The sequence below is a fragment of the Prionailurus bengalensis genome, chromosome D1 (genome assembly GCF_016509475.1).
Source record: "Prionailurus bengalensis isolate Pbe53 chromosome D1, Fcat_Pben_1.1_paternal_pri, whole genome shotgun sequence".
Classification (NCBI taxonomy): Eukaryota; Metazoa; Chordata; class Mammalia; order Carnivora; family Felidae; genus Prionailurus; species Prionailurus bengalensis.
The window spans coordinates 81,741,958-81,766,153 of record NC_057346.1 but is presented as its reverse complement, the minus strand read 5'-3'; the positions used below and the strand labels follow the sequence as shown (position 1 = coordinate 81,766,153).

Below are 24,196 nucleotides of genomic sequence, written 5' to 3'. Positions count from 1 at the left end.
AACAACTGTGAGATTATGACCTGAGGCAAAATCGAGTCAGCCATTTAACTGACTAAGCCACCTAGGCGCCCCTATGATTGATTTTATTGTTTTTTTAAAAAGACCATTTAGAAAGGCCATTTCACTATTCTGTGATTAGCCAAAAAAAAAATGCTTATTTTATATTTATATACCCATTTTAAGTCTATTAACTGTTTAGCTCTTCAATAATTCATTTGGGTGTAAGATGCACTAGGCATTTAAAATTAGTGTAACCCCTTATTGACCTATTATTGTGAGAACATTTGCACATTTTTGAAAGATCAATATTTCATTACCAAGGTGAAATACCTTCATCCAAACACCACACACACACACACACACACACACACACACACACACACATCACATACTACCTTTAGGTTTAAGTAATCTACAGATAATGTGGAAGGATTCTAAAAAATCTTACACTAAATGTTCTGTAATATCTACACTATCAATAGGCTGGTAAAACACAAGTCCTCACCACTTACTAGGGAAGGTTTCTGAGGGTCAAGGTAAATACCTAATGGCACTAAACTCCTATGGTTGCAGGGAGGATAAAACTTTCTTCTATGTTAGACAAAGACTCTGCAAACAAGACCAAGCATCTTTTGGGCTGCTTGAAAAGAAGTCTTCTTATACTAGGCAAGAAAATAAACTTAAGAAAGTGGCCAGAAAGATGAACAAATCAAGATAACCTGTTGTATGTTCCATAATATATATGAAAATTAAATATTTAGGGTACCATTTCCAACAATAACATTACTAAATAAAAAAAATATTACTTCTGGTCTTTACATTATGAAAATATGAAAAAAAAAGAAAATATGAACATTTTCCTTAGAAACTGACTTATCCCATTACATGCAAATAATTAGCACTTAATTTCATGTGTAATTTTGTCAATTAAAGCAGCCCCATAGGGCCCAGTTTAGTAATTTATCTTGTAGTTTAAGTCATAATTATCTCATAATTGCTAGGAAAAAAAGTATGCAAGTTCAGAATGCTAATAATCCCTATACACTACTTGGAGGCAAAGAGCCACTGAGGCACATGAAACATTTGCTGATACCCACATGGAAGGTACAGGAAACTGCAGAGGCCATCCTCCTCTCGTGTTCTCCAACATATGATGTGTCTCCAGCCTCCATAGAAAATTATTCCTGCTACCAGTTGAGTTAAAGATGAACACCATCTGCCAATGCCAGTTGACACAGTCAAACTGAATGGCTTTGTGATCTAAATTTAATGAACTGCTAAAATATTCATATCAAGATTTTCCTGATCCATAACCTTTTTCCTGTCTGTTTTGATACTCAGCATCCTTTAAGAGGAGAAGTCACTGTAATTTGGAATATAGATTCATATTCCCAGACTGGTTATTGGCCACATCTGCAATTGTTTTTGGCATCCTGAGGGATAGTGGCAGCAGGAAATTCTTCATTAACATTCACTACAGAAGCCATGGGTTCTGCTTCACAGATTTGTGCCTTCTAACCTAAATGAACTGTAGATGTTTCCTGTAAATTATCCACATCTAGAGGCCTTAGCTGGTGTGTAGGACAGGGTGCTTTGACAGAGAGGGATTTTGCTTCTGGGGGTCATCCAGCTGGCTGTGGGATGTGATCTTTAATCGTTATTCATAATGATCTCTATATTAATAAGACAAAAAAAGGAAATATTCACCCAAACTGTTTTAAAAACAATCTCTCTACTCTAGAACTCTTCTTGAAGTCAGAGCAGGTGCCTTGGTCTATATGGATTTACAGAAATTTTCCTTTTTTTCATTACAAATTTACTTTCTGAAATTTTTTATCCATATAGTTGTGACAGAGACTTTTTGTCAAAATGTTAAAAAAAGAAAGAAAGAAAGAAAGAAAGAAAGAAAGAAAGAAAGAAAGAAATTTGTCTTTAAAAAATAATTCTTCACCAATTTTAGTGGGTACTTGTGACTACTGCTAACTATCCACACATAGTTCCATTGAAGATAATCTTGAAATTCTACCCTGATTTGATATTATCACGAAGAAAACACTTTTGCAAATAGAGTTGTTTTTTTTAAAGATAAACAATGTCAGAATGTTTTAGATAGGCTGGCTAGATACCATGCCATTTAGATTATGACATTTAAAATATACTTGGGCTCTGTGGAGCAAAGCGGGTAATATGAGTATGTTGTGGAAAACCTAGGGACAATTTTTCAAATCTTCCAGTAATGGAGGAAGAATTCACTTTACGTTAACAATCACTGGTGTCAGCCCACATGCTATCCTTTAACATTCATGGCCGCATCCATTATCTACTGCTGAGAAACAAATCATCACCCAACGATTTTCATTTAGATCATGATTTGGTGGGGAGGCTGGGCCCAACTGGGTAGTTCATCTGGGTTCAGCTGAACTGTTTCAGGCTCTGAGTTTCCTGGTCTTTGCCACTGAATTCTCTCATATTTCTGCTTCAGTTGGGGCAACTGGGCTCACTAGGCTCTGATCCACATGGGTCATCCCCAGGCAGGATAATTCTGGCTTGTTTGCTGTGGTGGAGGCACAGTCCCAGGAGAAAGAATGGGAGCGCAAGATCTTTGGAGTCCAAGGTTCAGTACTGTCACATTGTGACTTTCTGCAGCAGTCTGCTAGCCAAAGCAAGGCCCAAGGCCATTCTAACGATTCTATCTCTTGATGGGAGATGCTAAAAATAGAGATATAAGAAAGACTGTGGCCTATGTCCCATCTACTACAGTGCCTCTGAGTTATTTAAAATGGCTCCTGTCAAAAAGCTTGAGGCCAGCCTAAATCTAGACTTATCACATAGTTAGTATGATCTCTCATTTCCAGAGCCTCTTAGCTTTCTCCATTTGTATGCACGTATCCTGTGCTGCATCCTGATACCTGGACAGCAAAACCTGTCCGTATGTGCCATCTTCATTTGTCCTACAAGTGCCAAGTTTTGCACGTGGTATCTTCCAAATACATAACATAAATATTGACTACTATTTTCTATTACTTTATCAATATGACTTCATCATAGGAGATATCAGTATTGTAGATGTTTTCATTTTCTCAAATATTAAAGGATTTTAGTATAAATGACATCCCAAAAGTTCATGATTAGAATAAAATATCCTAAAGATCCAATTCATTGTTCTCAAGATTAATTCTATAACAAACTATGGTGCCTTACAAATATACTTATTTCATTAAATTATCATAAGCAGTGGACATATGGTCATAATTTAAACTCAGCATGCTGACTCAAGATCATTCAGGCAACGTTTGCACAATGGTTGACAAATCAAATGCTCCATACATTTTTAGATTTGCTTGTTTGTTTTTAAAGCTGATGAGCTCAACAGACTTCCTTATAAATTCGATGTAAAATGAATTTACCTACTTTAGAGCTAGGTTCATAAGTAATATGGCAAATTTTGTTAGAAAGCTCCCCTTGTTTTCCTGTAAGCCAGTACTTATCATTACTCACGATATAGTTTCCATTAGCAGTCACTTTCTCCTGAAAGTTTTTGCTTTTAAACTTGTTCCCTCACCTCTAAAATGATCCCTTTGCAATTGAGTAACTTCTATAAAGACATAAAATATCAGTTGCATCACATCATATGCATGGGGCATGTGGCAATCAGTACAATATCCCAACCAGAAAAAAAATGTGTGAAGCACAGATCTTCAGCCAGATCTGAAGCACAGATCTTCAGCCACAGAATGTATATATATATTCATACATGTTAATTTAAACAATATGAAAGTTGCTATTTTGTAGCACAAAAATGAAGGGATCTTGTCAATTTCATAAGGTCCAACTTAAAATATACATAATCTAATATATGCACACACATATGCACATAAATACTCATATCACTTAGTAGTGGGAAGGAGTAAGAGGAAGGTTGACCACTTTGTAAATGTAAGGATATCCAGATACTGGCCCAAAAAGTAGAAATAAAAGTCACTGCTCTTCAAGGTTCCCTGTAACAAATGTACACAGTTAACATAATCCAACAGATTATTTTGCCCTTCATTTGTAGACAGGCAAGTAACCAGTGAACATTTTCTTTCTTTTTATAATGGGACCATTTGTTCAAACGGGATTTGTACTGTGATCTAAGCTATGAAATGGATAAAAGTGGATGTATTTCAACAGCAACTAAAAAAGTAAGTCCAAACCATCCAGGTGATGCATGACTTTTCTTTATATTTTGAGTAGAATTACAATAGCAGGAAAGTATGTAATTACATTCAGTAAGACATTATATACTAGGATTTCTTAGTTCGAACAAATATTACCATCATCACATACCATTCCCTTAACATCAAAAATAAAATATGCATGCAGGTTTAACTATTTCTTCTTAACTTTTATATTACACAGTTCAAGTCTGGTCAAAGTGAGATTGAGAAATGGCTACTGTTGGGGTGACTGGCTGGCTTAGTCTGTAGAGCATGTGACTCTTGATCTCTGGCTTGAACTCAAGCCCCACATTGGGAGTGGAGCCTACAACGAAAGAAAGAAAGAAAAAGAAAGAAAGAAAGAAGAAGAAAGAAGGAAGGAAAGAAGAAAGGAAGGAAGGAAAGAAGAGAAAAGAAAGGAAGGAAGAAGGAAAGAAAGAAACAAAGAAAGGGCAGGCTACTGTTGAGCAACAATAAAATGGTGGAGTATCATTGGTGGCATGTGGTAAATCCTAGAGAAGAAGATGAGACAGATTTTATTTAATCTTAGTTCATTTCCTAATTACTTTTTAAATTTTTAAAAATGTTTTTATTTATTTTTGAAGGAGAGAGACAGAGCATGAGCAGGGGAGGAGCAGAGAGAGAGGGAGACACTGAATCCAAAGCAGGCTCTAGGCTCTAAGCTGTCAACACAGAGACTGATGCAGGGCTCAAACTCACAAACTGTGAGATCATGACCTGAGCCAAAGTCAGACGCTTAACGGGCGGAACCATCCAGGAGCCCCTCATTTCTTAATTATTTAAAGCATACTGTGTTTGCCTGCTCATTGGTGCCATAGGCATCTTAAAGAACAACATCTGTTTGCTTGTTTTTTTTTTTCCTATTTCTGATAACCTCTCCTCTCAGTTGACTTGAAACAATGTTTCACAGATAGAAGAAACATTCTAAACATCATGATGATCAGACAGTCACAAGGAGGCTGATGAAGTAACAGGGTAGACAAACTCCTGATTTGTAAAGATAACCTAAGAGTTATTGGCACAAAATACTGACCACATTTAACAAAACAAAACGAAAGAGGGATGGAGAAATTTGACACAAGCATTTATTCTTACGTCTATTTATCAAAGTTGGTCTCATTTATGATGGTAATATTTAAATTGTGCCAAATTTCTTCACTGATGCTTTTGTGGTGACTAATGAAGGGATTTTCAAAACTAATCCAAGCCAAACCAAATCAAACATCAGAGAAATATATATTCAAGGGTGTGATTATTAGACTTGCAGAAACAATGAAAACAAGTCATTCCCCTGTGTTAACCTGCAAATTTCTTTTACAAAGCCATTCCCACTTTAATCAATAGGAAACAATGAAAAAAAGAAGTGGGCTGGGACTGAGTCAGAATTTGTCTTGGAACATATCAAACAGGGATGCTATTTGGTGTTGAATAACCCAACTGAGATGCCTTGAAGAGTGCACAAAATCATTTTGTTTGAGGGATGGTCGGATTGCTGCAGCCAGGTTTTTTTTCTGTTTTAAACTGAACTCTAGCCCAGTTCTTCCTCTGTGGAAGAACTACAGTTTCAATGAGGTATTCTCTGCCTCCATGTTGTTATAAAAAACCTGCATATAGTCAGCTATGCTCTTAAAATACTTTCATATGGTTGTCTCATGCACTCATCAAAGAATTCTGTCAACCAGACAGCATAATCCAACTTTACAGATGAAAAAAACAACGCTCAGTGAGTTTAATTAACCGGTTCAAATTATCACAACTAGGAAGGAGTGGAACTAGAAATCAAATCTTGGTCCATTCCATGCTCTCATGCAACCATGCTGCCTTTCAATAAAAATGTAAAATGAGGCAATAAACCCCTAAAGGTTAATGTTGCAGTTCAGATTGTTTTTAAAAAATGTTTGATAATATACATGAATATGATGTCTACATATAACTTTCCACCTTTAAGTGCTTAAAGATGTGTATTAAGCTGTGTGACCTCTTATACTCTCCAGCACAATATGCATTAATGTTGAAAGGAAATGCAAGGGTTTAGACATATTGCTTTCAAGTGACTGATTGATAGTTTAGTTTGTATTACCTTAGACAATTTTGCCTTGGATTCAGAATTATCTTTGGGAACAGAGTCTTTAATAAGCCGAGATCGGTCATAATTAGCATGTTCTGATTCATCCATGTAATCCTTATCTTTTCCTAGGGCTAGAAAAGAGAAAGAGAAAATTACATCCATTTTTATACTTCTTCCTTTTCTTTCTCTTTAAATGTACTAATCTCTCTTTTATTCATGTTTTCCAAGGGTTAGCCAAGTATAACTCTCTTATGACCATTTGGCCAAAATGTAAGCTAAAAAAAAAAAAAAAGAAGAAGAAGAAAGAAAAGAAATAACATGACTGCTTCTCTGTTAGTGGATTAACACTGATGCTACAGTAACTTTCATAAGAATTAAATGCATCTCTACTGTTCAATGTACTTAAGCTTTGAAAATAACATTAGAATCATGCAAGCTCATCACCTCTTTCAAACTTGAAGACAAAGATACTTCTAAGAATTCAATAGCTTCCCAAACATTTATTTGCTTAATTAAAAACTGTATGAATTTTGAAATTCAATAGATTCCCAAACATTTGTTTGCTTAATTAAAAACTGCATGAGTTTTGAGAATTTGTTTTCTTAAAAGTTGGAAAGTTTTTTAAATGTGAATTTGACTGAAGAGTGACAGAAGCTCTGAAAAATTATGGAAGAAAGTCTAACAAACGTTACAAGAAAATCTTTTTAAAAATATTAGGAGATTGAAATGTAACTACAACTACAAAAAAAGGAGAGGACATTAAAAAATAATTCCTATTAGAATTACAAAAAGAGTAAGACCCCGTAATATCAACCACGTGTAAGAGCATATATGAACAATGAAGAAGCTATAGTCAAGGTAAAAAAGTAGAAAACAAGAAGCCTCTATGGTGACTGCAAGTACAACCAAGAACTGTGACATGCCTCACAAAATCTGCATTCCATAGGACACAAGCCTCTCTTCAAATTCAAAAACAGAATCGTACATATTTAGCTTTTTCAAATAAATCAAAATATTTTGGAGAGAGTTATTCAATTCCATCTGTTGACACCCACGAAACATAAACTTTGACATAGACAGCCATGTATAATGCTTTAAAGAGTTCAATCATTTGACTTAGTATTGTAACAGAGTAAAAAATTATTTATTATACATGCATTAATTTATGTTATTAGTAATGCATAAAATCTGTGCATATGTTATACTATGCACAGCCAGAGTATCGGAATCTTAGCAATGGTATGAATTAAGATTGGACAGGTAATATTATGTCTTAGTATGTCATTAATTGCCACTTATGTTAAAATGTTCTAAGCACTTACAGTTATACCTAGATCTATTAAAAAGAGCTAACTGGTGGTTAACATTTGTTGAGTACATATGAAGAGCCAGAAACTTTACAGGTATCATTTCCTCTAATCCTTATAACAATTGTACAAAGTGGGTATGCTTTTTTTACCTACATTTAATAGTAAATTAAGGCAGATGGAGATTAAATATTGTGTCAAAGTCACTAATTCAATAAGGAGTGCGTCTAGAACTGAAACATATCCAGATTTGACTCCAAAGCTGATGCTCACGAATATACCATAATGTTTTCCCTAGATTTATGTAGATTACATTTGATTCATTTAACAATTATTTATCAAACACTTATGATATGCCAGACATTGTTCTAAGAGTTGGAAATATAGCAGCAAACAGAATTCTGCCTTCATGGGACATTCAAGTACAAGAAGAAAATGATAAATAACACAAATTAAGAAAACAGTAAGTATGTTTTCTGGTGAGTGCATTGGAAAACATACATTAGAAAGGAAGGATGTAGGTGTCAAAGGTGGGGAGAGGGATGTTAGTTTAGACAGAGAGACTAGGTAGGAGTTACTGCAATAATCAGGTAGAAAGGATATGGTTTGGGCCAGGGTGGTATCAAGATGGAGAAATGGTCAAACTGAAGATGTATTTTTTAAGGAAAAGTTAACAGAGTTCTATTGGATGTGACATATGAAAGAGAAAAGTCAACAATAGTCCCAATGGTTTTGTTCTGAGCACTGGGAAGGGTGCCATATTATTTTCACATATTATTCGATTAAATCCTTTACAGGTATTATTTCTAGACTTTGTTACTGATGAGGAAATGTAGCAGTTACCTAGAATCTTAGATTTGGTGTGTGGCAATAGAGTTCCAGAAATCGGGCTCTAACCTTACGTTTCTAGCCACTATGTAATACCGCTTTTTGTGGTATTTGGAGAGATGATGATTTAGGAAACTTTGAAGCAATAAAATATTCACAATTTAAAAAAATGGGGTCACATAAAAATTGTAATATATTTATTGAATGAAAAAAGGTAGAGTCTCTAATTATAAACATAATTTTCTATCCTCCTAAAGTTGACAAGGATGGAGATAAATATTAGTATCCCAATAGATAAAGATAAAAATTGTAAGCAGACAAGAAATGAAAGATGAGATAAATTTAGTAAAAACTTATTTATTTTTATATGGTTTAATACTTTCAATGACCAAGAACTTAAAGTAAAAAAGGTACTATTTTATGCCAGTACAGAAATATTCTTTTGCATCTTTCATTTTTTAAAACATTTTATTATTTATTTTTGAGAGAGAGAGAGAGAGAGAGAGAGAGAGGGACAGAATGTGAGCAGGGAGGGACAAAGAAAGAGGGAGACACAGATCCAAAGCAGGCTCCAGGCTCTGAACTGTCAGCACAGAGTCTGTTGCGGGACTCAATATCAAAAGCTGTGAGATCATGACCTGAGCCGAAGTAGGATGCTTAACCAACTGAGCCACCCAGGCACCCCATTGCATCTTTCATTTTTAATAAAAATATCCAGGGGCGTCTTGGTGGCTCAGCTGACTAAGCCATCTGACTTCAGCTCAGGTCATGATCTCAAGGTTCGTGGGTTCGAGCCCCACGGTGGCCTCTGTGCTTACAGCTCAGAGCCTGGATCCTGCTTCAGATTCTGTGTTTCCTCTCTCTGTGTCCCTTCTCTGCTCTCTCTCTCTCTCTCTCTCTCTCTCTCAAAAATAAATAAACACAAAAAAATTAAAAAATATATATCCAGATGCTAGGGAAACTGATAATAGTCATTGGTTTTCTGAACCAATATAAATTGGTAAAACTTTTGGAACAAAGTATGTCAATATGTTTTAAGAGCACAACTGGAGAGGAATCTTAAAATCATCTAAAAGAAAAAAAAACTATGTTCACAAGAATGTTCTCCCAAGTGCATAATAAAATACAGGAACAATTACCATTTTAATAAATAGCAACTCCATTCTTCCAATTACACAGGCCAAAATCATGACTCCTCATTTTCTCTTACACCGAATGTCCTATCCTTGAGTAAATTTTGTTGACTGAGCATGAAGTATCATTTATTTTTCTGCTTTTACTCCTTAGCATCTATCAGTATTGAACATGCAATATGTTTTTATTTATCTTCATTTACTATGTATTTCCCTCACTAGGGTATTTGAGGGCCAGTTTTTTGCTTTGTTCATTTTTCTTGTCTTTTTCATTCACTGTTTTGTCCTTAACGTCTAGAACAAGGTCTGACCTGCCATTGCCATTCAGTAAAATTTGCTGAATGACTACGGGATTTAAATGTCCATCATTCTTGTCTGAACTACCTTCAAATTATATCTAGAAGTTGATAATTTACCACCATTGTACGTTCTTAACCCAAACCACCACTCTTTCTTGGCAGAAGTCTGTGAGAATCTCCTAACCAGTCTTCCTATTTCTATATTTTGCTACTATCACATGATAGCCAGAGGGGCCCTTTCAAAGCTTAAGTTAAATTACATTAAACTTCTACTCAAAACCTTCCAATAGTTTCTTAGCTCCAAGTAAAAGTCATATCTACATCATGGCACCCTGGGTAAGCACCATCCTTGATGTTAAGTATGCTCTCACCACAGAGCCTTTGCACTTGCTCTTTTCTCTGCCAGGAATGCTCAATCCCTATTGCAGCCAAGCATCTGCTCATGTTACAGCCTCAGAGAATCTCTCCGTGATCACTGTTTCTAAAATAAAACCTCCCATACGTCTTTGTCTCCTCATAAGGCTTTATTACTTTTATCAGCACTTGACGTAGAATAACACACACACACAGAAAATAATGCATGGTATATATGTACATATATATCAGCACTTGATATTAAGTTATAGCATAGATATATAAGATATATGAATGCTATATATACATGTATATATACACAAATAAACATTTTTACATGCATATATGTGTTTGTATCCATATAAGAAACAGGAAGAGGATATAGATATATAGATATAGATATAGATATAGATATAGATATAGATATAAATATAGATATAGATATATACACACACACATACACACATACATACATACATATAATACTTACAACTCATTAATAAGAAGGCAAATAACCCAATTTATAAATAGGCAAAGGATATGAATAGACATTCTTCCAAAAAAAGATATACAAGTGGCCAATAATCACATGAAAAGATGCTCGACATCATTATTACCAGGGACATGTAAATCAAACCCACAATGAGACCACTTCACACTCACTGGGATGGCTATAATAAAAAAGATGGGGGCATCTGGGTGGCTCAGTCAGCTGAGCGCCCAACCCTTGATTTTAGCTCAGGTCATGATCTCATAGTTCATGAGTTCGAGCCCTGCATTGGGCTCTGTGCTGACAGTGCAGATCCTGCTTAGGATTCTTCCTCTCTCTTCCCTTCTCTCGCTTGTGCTCTGTCTCTCAAAAGAGATAAAAACACTTAAAAAAAAATGGACAATAACAACCATTGGTGAGCATATAGAGACATCAAGCCCTCATACACTGTTGATGGGAATGAAAAATAGTGCAGTTGCTGTAGAAACCAATCTGGCAGTTCTTCAAAAGTTTTAATATAGTTACTATATGATTCCCTATACTACTCCTAGGTACATTCTCAACATAAATGAAAATATAAATTCTCAAAAAATTTGCAGCATTATTCGTAATAGCCCCCAAAGCAAAAGCAATCCAAATATTCATCAACTGATGGATGAATGAATGAAGCATACAATGGTATATTATTCAGCAATAAAAAGGAACGAAGTATTGATTAGTGTTAAAACATGGACGACCGCCTGGATACCTTAGGCTAAGTGAAAATGCTAGTCACAAAAGACCAAATATTATGTGATTCCATTTATATGAACTGTCCAGAATAATCTATAGAAACAGAGAGTAAATGAGGCTTAGGGAGCTGGGGTAAGAATAATAGGTGACTGCTAATAGGTATGGGGACTCCTTTTGAGGTGATGAAAATATTCTAAAATTGGTTATGGTGATGACTGCACACCTCTGTGAATATACTAGAAATCATTGAGCTGTAGACTTAACATGGGTGAATTCTATGGTATGTGAACGATGTCTCAATAAGGCTACTATATGAGGAAAAAAAACCAAGATTCTGAAAGCTTAAACAAACCATTTAATATGTTGGAGTAGGGAGCCCAATGTAATAAAAAGTCCAAAATAATAAAAACAACTAATAATGATTTCAGTGAGCCCAAATTAATTCTGATTATGTCATTTATTAGGTTAAAGGCAGTGGGTCAGTGAAAGTTTCTTACTCTGAAAATCTGGGATAATAACATCTTCCAAGAATTAAATGAAATAATCTATGTGATTTGTACACATAAGGTATTGAAGAAATTCATATTCTTTTCCTTTGATCTTTCTTTAAATTTATAATTCTAGTAATTAGGAATATACAAAACCAATTATTTATTTTGGGGCTACAAAAAAAGTCATATCATCTATTTTAAATGGACAGTAACGTAATTAACTGAGTACACCAATGAACAATTTAAAATCTAATCTAAAAATCCCTTTTTCAATCATCAGTAATATAATTTATGATGAAAACTTTTATTGAGACAAGTGAGAATCCATTAACTCTTCCAAGTTTTGTTTACAAACCAACATTGGCTCAAAACTCAAGGGGACCAATCAGGATAGGAGCCTCCTATGGCTGCAGCATAAAGCTTAGAGCCATTTCCAAGAGTGTAATTTTAACCGACAAAGTATTCCAGCTCAATTCTTCTTTATTTTAATGCCATTTCATTACTTTGCTACATTGTAATATAACTGCTGGAGTATCTGGAAATGGATAAGGTAACTGTTAGGCAATTTTAAACATGTGTGAGTGATCTTATTAGATGGCCTCCACTTACTTCCACCTGTGCAACCTTCTCATACGTGGCTAATGATAGTGTGTTCCAGGATTGCCAGAGTAGTTGGGGCCGAAGATTAAAATAATAATAATAATAATAATAATAATAATAATGGCTTAAGGTTATTTTTAAAATTTTTTTAATGTTTATTTTTGAGAGAGACAGAGACAGAATACGAGTGGGTTAGGGGCAGAGAGAGAGGGAGACACAGAATCTGAAGCAGGCTCCAGGCTCTGAGCCTTCAGCACATAGCCTGACACGGGGCTCAAACTCTCGAGCTGTGTGATCATGACTTGAGCTGAAGTCAGACTCTCAACCAACTGAGTCATCCAGGCACCCCAAGGTTATTTTTATTCTTTATAATTTATATATAAATGTATATACACTAAAGCCATTGAGTTGTACATTTAAAATTGGTGAAATGTAAGGAATGAGAATTATCTCAATAAATTATATTATATTTAAAAAAATATATAATTAAAATTATATTAAAAAAAAGATTCTCAAAGCTTAAAAAATTGTTTAATATGTTGAACCAGGGGGTTGATACAGTGAAAAGAGAACTAACAATGATTTTAGCAAAACCAAATCAGTTTTCATATTAATTAATTTTTAATTAACATGAATATTCCCAATGTGCATTCTCTTTACTTGAATCTCACAAAGCTCTTAATTCATTTTTGTTCAATCCCTATCTACCTTATAAGAAAAATATCAAACTGTAATATTGAGATCTCCATTTCCTAAATCAGGAACCTGAGGCACAGTGTATACCTTTCTACTGAATGATATAGTTCCTGAAACTGGATCTTCTGACTGCTAATAAGTTCCATGATTTTAAAAATTATTAGTCTACTGAAGTGTCCTATGAAGAATAAACCTAATGGTCCATGTATGGTCTACTTAGTGGTTAGAACATGGTGGTAATGAAGATCCAGACTTATTCTTTATAGTCCTTTGCTGCCTACTTCTTCCTACACTAGCAGTGTTCTAAAGTCCTGACACTAGCTGGTCACGGTGAGGTAGTGCCACCCCTCACCCCACAACTAGGCAGATCTTGAAGATAAACTGCTTTGCACTGTGTGAATGTGCCAGTGTTTATTCTATCCACATCCATTGTTCCATACATTCACCTAATCATCAATTTTCCATCTATCTACCACTGAGTAGACAGTATCTATTAGACAATATGAATAAGACAGATATAAATAGCAATTATCATCTGGTGAACTGAGTATAATAGTATTATAATCAAAGTGCTATAATAATAGAAAGTAGGAAGCATCTAAATGGGTATTTGGGAGGACTTCCTGTAAAGATAATGTTAGAAAGGCATTCTCCTACTGCTTAAGAAGAGTCATAGCTATTAGGTCTTTAAGTGCTCTGCAAAACGGTTTGTCAACACAACTTACATGAAAAAGAGGAACACAGATTAGGTTTTCTGTGAGAAAAATAACAGACTGCTGATTCCTAACAGGTGAGAAAAATCACAGCTATGAATGACATCATGGAAAGCAAAGTAGTAATGGAGAGCAGATTCTCCAAAGATATGTGTGTCAATATTCTCCTTGTCTTTCATCCATTCATCTATCCTTCCAGTGATGCTAAAAATACTCTTTGAGTACCTACTCTGTACAAGGTACTATTTCTGATTCTTGGCTACAGGCACCAACAAGACTCACAAAGTCTCCTTTGGAAAAGGGAAGAGGGAAAAAATAAATCTTATTAATTCCTGGTAAGACCCCCTGAATCAAGATCAGGTGACACAAAGTGAAGCTTGTATGAATCCAGTTTCTATCAGCGTAGGGCCTTGGGGTAAGTGCAAGCTCATTATGAACAAACAAAAGAGGGCTGGTTGGCTACAGCGCTGTGAGTCAAACAAAGTTTTAGCAAGTGCTCTAGAGAGATCAGGCCCATATTCTGTAAGGTCTCTGAAGGCTACAGTGAGGAGTTTACATTTTACATGTTATGGGAAACAGGGTGGATTTGAGTAGAAAAATAATGAGATTTAATTTCTCTTTTATGAAAGCTTCTTGTAACTGCTCTATGGAAAATAGACCATAATGAGACAAGCATTGGAACAGAGACAATTAGGAAGCTATTGGGCTGATCTACCAAGAGACGTGGCAGACTGGACAAGGTGTGGCTTGAATACAGCACTTGTAGCAGCAAGAGCAGAGGTGTGTCAGATTCTGAATGGAATTTGAAAACTGAGTCAAGAGGACTTACTTAATGGGGTTAATAAACAATTGAAACAATTGTAATTCCCTTAATTCTGTAATCCTGAACTAGGTTGGTAACATTACTACAAAGTTCCTTTCTACCCCATCTGAAGATGAAATGCTATTTGAAAAAAAAAATTAAAACTTAGTGGAGATCATCTAATACTACAGAATGAAAGTAAAATCATCCTATACTCATTTGACCATAACTGTTTTAAGAAATAAAATGAACATTCCACCAAGCTGAACTATTGAGCTCATAGAAAACAAATATCTTACCACTCTAGTATAAACCACTTCCTAAGGGACTTTTTTCATAACATTAGCAAACTGTTTATTTTACAAGATTAGATAGATATATATTTTGGTTGGTTGGACTCAAATTATGTTGGTTTTAATAAGCCCCAATTATATCATGTTGAAGTTATCTAATTTTGCTGCAGCATGATTGTGGGCAGAATCAAGCATCAGTTACTTGTCAGTATGGATTTTTCTGTCTTTGTCATTTTACAGAATACTAACAACAGAAAGGGTGGGTGATGATGGCAGGGATTCCAGGACTGATAGACAAGAGTATCATTACATCAAGATTCCAAATTCATTGTTACATGGATCAGCACTTTCCAGAATAATTGTGTGTGTGTGTGTGTGTGTGTGTGTGAATCTGTCTGTCTGTCTATGTAGGTGGGGGCACAGGGTGAAATGGTGCCCAGGCTTTGAAAGCTGCTCTATGAAAAGTAGAATTAAAGGCTCACAGATGACAAAAAAAAAAAAAAAAAAAAAAAAAAAAGGACGAAAAACCAAATTCTATCTAAACCTCCCAACCTGCTTAGCTTTCTTTTTTTTTAAATGTTTATTTATTTTTGAGACAGAGAGAGACAGAGCATGAACAGGGGAGGGGCAGAGAGAGAGGGAGACACAGAATCTGAAACAGGCTCCGGGCTCTGAGCTGTCAGCACAGAGCCTGACGCGGGCCTCGAACTCACAGACCGTGAGATCATGACCTGAGCCGAAGTAGGATGCTTAACTGACTGAGCCACCCAGGCGCCCCCCTGCTTAGCTTTCTTCAATCATCTCGCAAATATATTTTGCCATGCAGTGTTACCCCCATCTTTCGCCACTCACAGCCTCATACTTAATAACATCTTGCAGAGCTACTGTTCTATGGACACCGCTAACCACTTTTCACCTCAAAGGACTGACTGTGTGCCTACTGTGATGGTTAAGGTTTGAGAAAACGAGGGATTAAGACTTCCTGGGTTGGAATCTCAATTCTCCCTTGGCTAGATATATGGCATTTGGCAAGTGATTTTATCTCTTGGCCAGATTCCTCAGCTATAAAAAGAGGTTAATAATAGTACTAATCAAAAGAATTGTTATGAGAATTAAGTGAGATAATGCAGGTAGAGAGTTGTATAATAAGTGTTCAGTAAATTATTGCTATTCCACTCTGCCTTAAAAATCACTGGTTAGTGAAGACCTCTCCGAGCCCAGAAAAATTTGGGGTAAAAGATAAGCTTACAAGTGAGTGAATAAAGCAATGGGGAAATATTGTTGAACCTCTATGATACCATGCTAGGAGTGTGATGGAGTTATGTCTCTTCATTTATGTCAATAATCATGCAAAGTGTCGATCATTAATTCCAATTTACAAATGAGACTACTGAGGCTCAGACTGTTTAATAATATGCCACAGTGACACAGCTAGTGGATACAACAATGAGAATTTGGCCAATGTCTGGCTGAGAAAGCAGCATTTCATTCATATATACTACAAATCCTGTTAGGCAAACTTAGTGAAAATGTCCAGGCCCGAATCAATAGAATCATGAATGTTCCTTCCTCCATAGCTATCATTTGGAACAGTGAGAAATACTCATCCTCAATGGAACTGACTACATGCAGTTAACCCTGCCACAGTATTGATCTTCTCTCATGGGGCAATTCAAAGTAGTTCACTTAAAAACACACACACACAGCTATTAATTAGATGCATCAGTCAGTTTCCAAAAAATTGTATCAGAGCCTGTTGGCACTTAGAAATGCGTTAACCCACCCAGAAGCTGGCAGTCTGCACTCTAAAAGCAAAATTAGAAAATGTAACTTTGTTGAATTTAAAAGAGAGTATGTATTGCTAAAATACTCATGCTTTATTTAATTACACTCTTTGTATATTTGACATCGTTTTGCTGGATCTTTTCTGAAACACGATAAAATCATTCATGTTTTAGATATGCAGCTGACTCTAAAAGAGTACTTTCCAGCCAGGTGTTACATCCAGATGGATTCCTGGAATGCTTGGTGATACCACCATCAGCCAGAGCTTCATTCTCACCTTCACTGTAAAGACAAATACCTTGTATGTAAATGCTTTAATCCCGTTAGAAGCTGTGATGTTTCTTTAAATGGAATAAATGGTACATTGACGCTGGGGGTGCTAAAATATTGACTATGGGGTACAATGCCTGGAGAGACAGGAATGCAAGTCAAGTGTGTAGATTGATTGGGATACACTGGAATGATGAGGAAAGAAACACAGAGTTAGGACACCCAATTACATTAAGCACTTAGTGACAATGTTAACATGTGTGATGGCAACCTATCAAAATAAGATGTGTAGAATTGAATGGAAAGGTTTGCATGGCCAGAGTTATTGTTAAGCTATTAACTAGTATTAATTTGGGGGAATTATTAGTGAAAGGTGCTTTGCAAACTGTTATCATCTGTATGGATGTTTTGGACAAGGCTTTTGCTCTTGTTTTTGTCTTCTTGTTGGAAAATAACAATAGTCACCGTTTTCAGAATTAATTACTCTGGGAAAGACCTTTGTACTCTGATAGAGTGCATTTGTTCTTATGAAAAGTTCTTTTTGATATTGATGTTGTATAGGAAATGAACCTGCTAGTGGTTATCTTCCTTTAATTAGGAAACTGAACAAGTCAGCACCGTTTCTATGCCACACACACAAAAGTGAGTATTATAAGAAACATGACTAATTTGCAGTAATTCAAAATGCTACGATAAATGACACAGCTCATTGTTTGAAAAATTATGAACAAGTACCTTAAGGATGTCCTTAGAGAGAAATCAGGATACATGTTTCAGGCTAGAAATTCTTCATTCTGGCTACCTTTAAGAGTTATCTGGGGTATAGTTAAAATTATGGATCCTGAATTCACTTCAGACCAATTAAAACTGATTCTCTGGAGCTCCCAGCTGACTAGAATGTGCAGCCAGAGTTGAGAATCACTGATGTAGGCAATGCAGCCAGGCCACCGATATGCTCACTACTGAAAATCTAGGATTAACTTTCTGAAGGTTATAAATAAATTCACGCTGAGGTTGTAAAATACGTGTTGGAGCAGAGTGATGTCAGTAATGTCCTGACTTTATTTTCTTTCTATTTAGTTTATGAAAAAGAAAAGCCCCGGTGTAAAGGTACTGCTCATGTAACAAGGCCAGCAAGCTACAGATCTGAATGTAAATCTCACTCAAATGAAATAAATCTTGCATGATAATAGCAAAGGGCAAAAGAGAAGGTTAAGTAAAATTGTCTCTGTTATAGGAAAAATAAATAAAAATTATATTGACTCCCGACAGAGGGTCAGGATAGAATCTTCCAGTATTACTGTTATTCCAAATACTGGGTGACTATCAACCAGTTTCAAATTTCAGTTTTGAAAGCTATCCATAGAATTGTGTGTTATTCTGACTGAAATACGAACAATTTTCTCTACTTACCAAAAAAATTCTGATGTGAGTTTTTTCTTTACATATTCTTATTATATAATATTTGTTTATGTTGTTTATAGAAAACAAGACAATATAGGCAGCAAGAGGAAAGAAACAAGCACAAATAATCTTACTGTATGGAGACATGCACTCTTAGCTGGCATATTGGTATATTTCTGTCTAGCTATTTTCCAATACGCTTTTAACTAAAATGAGAGAAAGTCTATATTTATATTTCAGCTATTTTCCCCCACTCAGCAACATGTCATGACATGTTCAATAGTACAATTACCAGAATATCCAATTTTCTTCCATTCCTAATTCTTATCAAGAAAGCTGTGAGGAAAAATGTTTTTTTTTTTTCATTTATGATACTATTTTTTGGGGGGAGGGAATAGATTTTTAAATGTAAAACTGTACTGAGTCTCTAAGATAAGTGCTCTATAGGTTTCATTCTTTGGCTCATCCTTAAAGAGCTGTTCATCATCAACTTGTTAGCAAAGAAACAAAGATCAAGATGGTTGAATGAGCTTTCAAGTACATCCACTATCCCTTGCTCTGGAGACTTCATTAACATGATAATAAATAACTTTCAAAAAGTTGCAGCAGTTGCCAGTGTTCTTTTATTCTTAAATGTAAACAGATGAACAAAGATCACCAGAAACTCTTGGAAATTCTACAGCCTAAAAGAGAATGACTAATTTAAGTAGTCAGAAAAATGGATCTCGGCCACAGTAGACTTAACCTTAAAAATCAAAGGAAAACTTAAGATAATCACAAGTGTAATTAGAGAGATTAGAGATGTTGTGTTCATGAAATACAATAAGATGCTCTGAAAAAGCTACCTTCTTTTTTTTTTAATTTTTTTTTCAACGTTTATTTATTTTTGGGACAGAGAGAGACAGAGCATGAACGGGGGAGGGGCAGAGAGAGAGGGAGACACAGAATCGGAAACAGGCTCCAGGCTCTGAGCCATCAGCCCAGAGCCCAACGCGGGGCTCGAACTCACGGACCGCGAGATCGTGACCTGGCTGAAGTCAGACACTTAACCGACCGCGCCACCCAGGCGCCCCCCCCCCCAAAAAAAAAGCTACATTCTGAAAACAAAAAAGACTCTTGGAAATCAAATATACATATATGACCTCACCCTTCCCCCAACACACACACACACACACACACACACACACACACAGAAATGAAAAGTCATTTGGAAACTGCAGGAAATCTTCCACAACTGAGGCAGAGGCAGAAATTAAAACCATGAGATGAAAACAAATGCACACACATACATGTACCCACACCAAAACATTATGTTGTATAATTTTGTAACACACAAAAATATAGTAAAAATGCACAGAGAGAAGAAAAAAAAATCACTGACGAACAACAATCAGACAGCAATTGAGGTTTTAGCAGTAACAATGGATGCTAGATGGCAGTGAATCAGTCTCCAGATTTTGAGGAAAATGATTTTTTAATGGTTATTTATTTATTTATTTTAAGAGGTGGGTAAGGAGAATCCCAAGCAGGCTCCACACTGTTAGTGAAGAGCTTATTGTGGGACTTGACTTCCAGATCTGTGAGATCATGAAATCATCGCTTGACCCATTGAGCCACCCAGGAACCTTGAGGAAAGTGATTTTTAGCCTAGAACTTTATAACTAAGAAAATAAAATGAAATTTAAGAGTGAACAGAAGTCACTTCAGACATACAGTAACTTAGAAAGTTTGCATCTCACATGAGCCTGCAGAGGTAATTGCTTGAAGATATACTCAAAAAAATGAGATTGAAAAGTAAGAAAGAAGAGTATGTGGGAAATTAGAAACTGGACTGAATCCAATAATCCAATGAGAAGCCAGTGAACACCAAGAACTTTTTAAAGAAGAAGAATGAGATAAAGATATAAAAATAAGAATCTGGAACATATGGGAATATTTAGAAGATGAGGTATTTTCTCCTCCCAAGAAGAAAAAAAACCCAGAATCTAGGAAAATAAAACTAACTAAAGTTTGTGGTATAAAGAAGAAAGTTTAATGTGGCATGATTTTGAGTAATAGATGGAGGGCTGGAAAGGGGAAACAATTCGACCTTGACTCTAGGGATACTCAAGAGTGGCACAGAGGTCATAACAACTTGGAACTGCCAAAGCATTATTTGCCAAGAGACAAGAGATATCATTAAAATGTGAGAGAACACGATATAAAGGTATAAATATACTATTTAAAGCTACAGATTTAATCAGCAGAGAGATCTAAAATTTTAAATGGCAATATAACTATGACAATTTGAAAGGTTATGCAAAATCTTCATCTGACACAACAGGGGATTAACAGATACTGCTGAAATTTGAAACAATCTAGAAATAACGGTATTAATGTGCTTATTCACAGAGAATTGAAAGAAAGTGTCAAAAAATTCTGGGTTATGAGAATTGTTCATTACGAATCTTCTTCTACTACTTGAATTTCAAACTGTACCTGAAATAGCTTACTCATTTTTTCACCTTAGATTGTTATGCTCACCCATCAAATACTAAAGACCAAGCATGCATCTTTTTCTTTAAAAACAATGTTCTAGATTTGAAGAAGGCAGCTTACCTTTGGAGAGGGGATAAAGGAGTAGGAAATACTAGAAATCAACTTACCCAAGCAAAAGTCACTGAGGTCAGCGAAAGAGCATTTGAGCACAGAGTCTTTATTATCCTCCTCAGCATTAACTGGGAAAAGAAAAAAAAAGACATTCATTGTTTTGGGAAATAGAAACATTAACATTTAGAAAAATGACCATGGTGGCTGATGTCCAAATGATAGCCAAACATAAAGAAACTTTTTTAAGTTAACGAGTTGAAATTGGTTAATTAAAATTTCACTCAATAAGAGAAATATCTCAATATAGAGATACATTATATTATCTCTATATTATATATCTATATATTATATCTATTATTGAGATATTTCTCAATTATTGAGAATATTGAAAATATTGAATATTGAGAATATTGAATATTGAGAATATTGAAAATATTATTGAGAAACATCTCAATAATAGATATATCTCTATTATATTTTAATACCTTCATTTTCTTGAGTAATTAGCTACTAGAAAAGTAGTTATTGGACATGGATGTAAGCTACTTATAATTGGTAGTGATTTCACAATATTATTGAAAAGAGAATCTTGGTATTTTCAAGTTATCCAGAGGAAGAAATAACCCCAAAGAATCACAAAGGAATGCATTCTCATGAGACAAAAGTATGGGATGGGAAAATAAAAACATACCTCATCCACTGAATGACAGGGGGCTTGGTTGTACTTTGACTCTTGGCTTTTGTGAAAAGGAATTGTCTAAAAGCATAATGGTGTCTCAGATTGGCAGATGTGTGGAGAAGGGTGACCAGGGTGGCCACAAAGTCTCATTAATGTGGAATTTAGCTGGCACTTCCCTGCATTTCAGCCCTTTTAATATCTATGACTTCAGTGCCAACATCTGATTCCTAACACTTGTCCAACCATATCTTCCCGCAGCCAAATCTTCATTGCTTTACTGTCAATATTATATAAAGTTTTTAGTCTTTCTTTTTAGGAAACTGATTTTATTATTGCTGACATATTCTACTCAGTTACTGGTTATAAATTCTCACCAGAAATGATAATGACCTAGCAATTCAGGTAGATGGTCTGTCTGCTCCTGCAAACAGAAAATATTAGGTCCAGGTTCCCATACGGTTGGCTACTTTCAAGGCAAGGAAGAAGCAAAAACACATCTGGCCAACCACTGGCCTCCCATTAACTAGTGTACTGTTGTTTCTATGCCAGCCTTCTTGCAAAAGAGCTCTAATAAATACTAGTAGAATGGATGAAGGAAAGAAGGAATGGCTTGAAAACACTTACTCTGCAAGTTGAACAAAAGAACAGGATAGGTGCTCACCTTGCTCTGCTTTGTCAGCGGAGATTAAGGTCACAGAAGTGGGAGCCTGAGATTCACTCTCCGTTGACTGGAAGAGAGAGGTGGACTGGCTCAAACTCTTTGAGTAGGCATAGCTCTGGGCAAGGCAAGGCAGGGATCTCCGGGACGGTTTTAACGAAGTTTCTTTTGTTATCTCACTCTTGCTTATATTCATACCTGCAAATTCAAAATGGCGAGTTTTAGAAGTGAGAAATAATTAGCAAAAGGCAAAAAATACATTTTAATTCTTGTGATGACTGTTTCAGGAAAGTACTCTTGAAAAGCAACACATAGGGACTAGAACTAATTGAGTTCATTTTGTTTATATTTCGTCAGGGAAAGTGAGAAATTTGTCAAACAGTTCTGAGAAATAAACAGATTTCAGCTGACCTTTTATCATTTTTTAATTTAATTTTTCTTAAGTTTATTTATTTTAGAGAGACAGAGACAGAGTGCAAGGAGGAGATGGGCAGAGAGAGGAGACACAGGATCCGAAGCAGGCTCCAGGCTCTGACTGTCAGCACAGAGACTGCTGCAGGGCTTGAACCCAGAAACCATGAGATCATGACCTGAGCCGAAGTCAGATGCTTAACAGACTGGGCCACTCAGGTGCCCCTGACCTTTTATCATTTTTTAAAGCTTCTGTAAAACAAAACAAACAAACAAACAAACCTAATCATTTAAATTTCCAAGTAGCAAGTAAATAAACCTAGTATATAAACATTCAAATTACTATTTACTAAACTGAGCCCTTCTTTTTATACCCTATTCTCCCTTAAACATATACATACTACATTTGATTTTCTAATAATCTTACAGATCAGGTATTATTATTTCTTTTTTTAAGTTTATTTATTTATTTTGAGAGAGAGAGAGAGAGAGAGAGAGAGAGAGAGAGAGAGAGACCTGGGGGGGGAGAGGGGACAGATGGAGGGAGAGAGAGAATCTGAAGCAGGCTCCATGCCACCAGCACAAAGCCCAATGCAGTGCTTGAACTCACAAACCATGAGCTCAAGACCTGAGTGGAGATACATTCAGATGTCTAACTAACTGAGCCACCCAGGCACCCCCAGGTATTGTTATTTCTTTGGTGATGGGGAATTGAGACTTAGAAAGGAAAAGCAATATGAACTTATGTCACACAGATAAATGAGGAGAAAGGTGTTCATATTCCAAGCTAAAACCACATCAAGGTGTGTCTACAAATTAGTTCAAAACTCCTGAACATCATCTATTCACCCCCAAATTCACAACATTGAAATGTAAAGAACATTTAGCAAAGTCCATTCCAGTAGAGGTTAAAACACATAAACAACATAGCTATAAGCACATCTGTTTCTACCAGCCTCCCAATTCACCTGCCCATATGCTGAATCTCTGTATTAATGTGAATTTCTAATGTGGTGATTGAAAACTGAAAATGCTAATGCAAATGCATTAGTACACAGAAAGTTCAGTTAATGAATGTTACTCATCTTAAATTCAATTTTGAGGCTGAGTAAAATCTGGGTCATAATAGGTGTGGGCAAGGGGTGAAGAAAAGGAAAGGTACATTTTCAGTAATTATCATATTTAACATACAAGCAAATTGAACTAAATTCCCCTGAAATTTCTCAGGCCAATAATTGTTTAGCTACTCAATTTTGTAGTCAGTTCAGAAATAAACTCCAAATTTCTAAGTAGCTCTTCAAAGAATGGATTCAAATGAAGACACGTAGAGGTACCAGTACATACTGTTGTTGAGACAAGTGAGAAAACTGAGAT

The 24,196-nt window shown here is 35.6% G+C and overlaps 1 protein-coding gene across 2 annotated transcripts in view; it reads right to left on the bottom strand.

Moving 5' to 3' along the window:
• ANO3 (anoctamin 3) overlaps nucleotides 1–24,196 on the bottom strand; it is a 296,517-nt gene that overhangs the window by 169,245 nt on the left and 103,076 nt on the right. For both annotated transcript variants that reach the window (XM_043580834.1, XM_043580833.1), the window contains exons 2-4: nucleotides 22,415–22,609; nucleotides 21,131–21,202; nucleotides 6,301–6,419 (exon numbers count right to left, since the gene is read on the bottom strand). In XM_043580834.1, coding sequence (XP_043436769.1) covers nucleotides 6,301–6,419; nucleotides 21,131–21,202; nucleotides 22,415–22,607 — 384 coding nt within the window. In that variant the 5' untranslated portion in view covers nucleotides 22,608–22,609. The remainder of the gene's footprint in view (nucleotides 1–6,300; nucleotides 6,420–21,130; nucleotides 21,203–22,414; nucleotides 22,610–24,196) is intronic.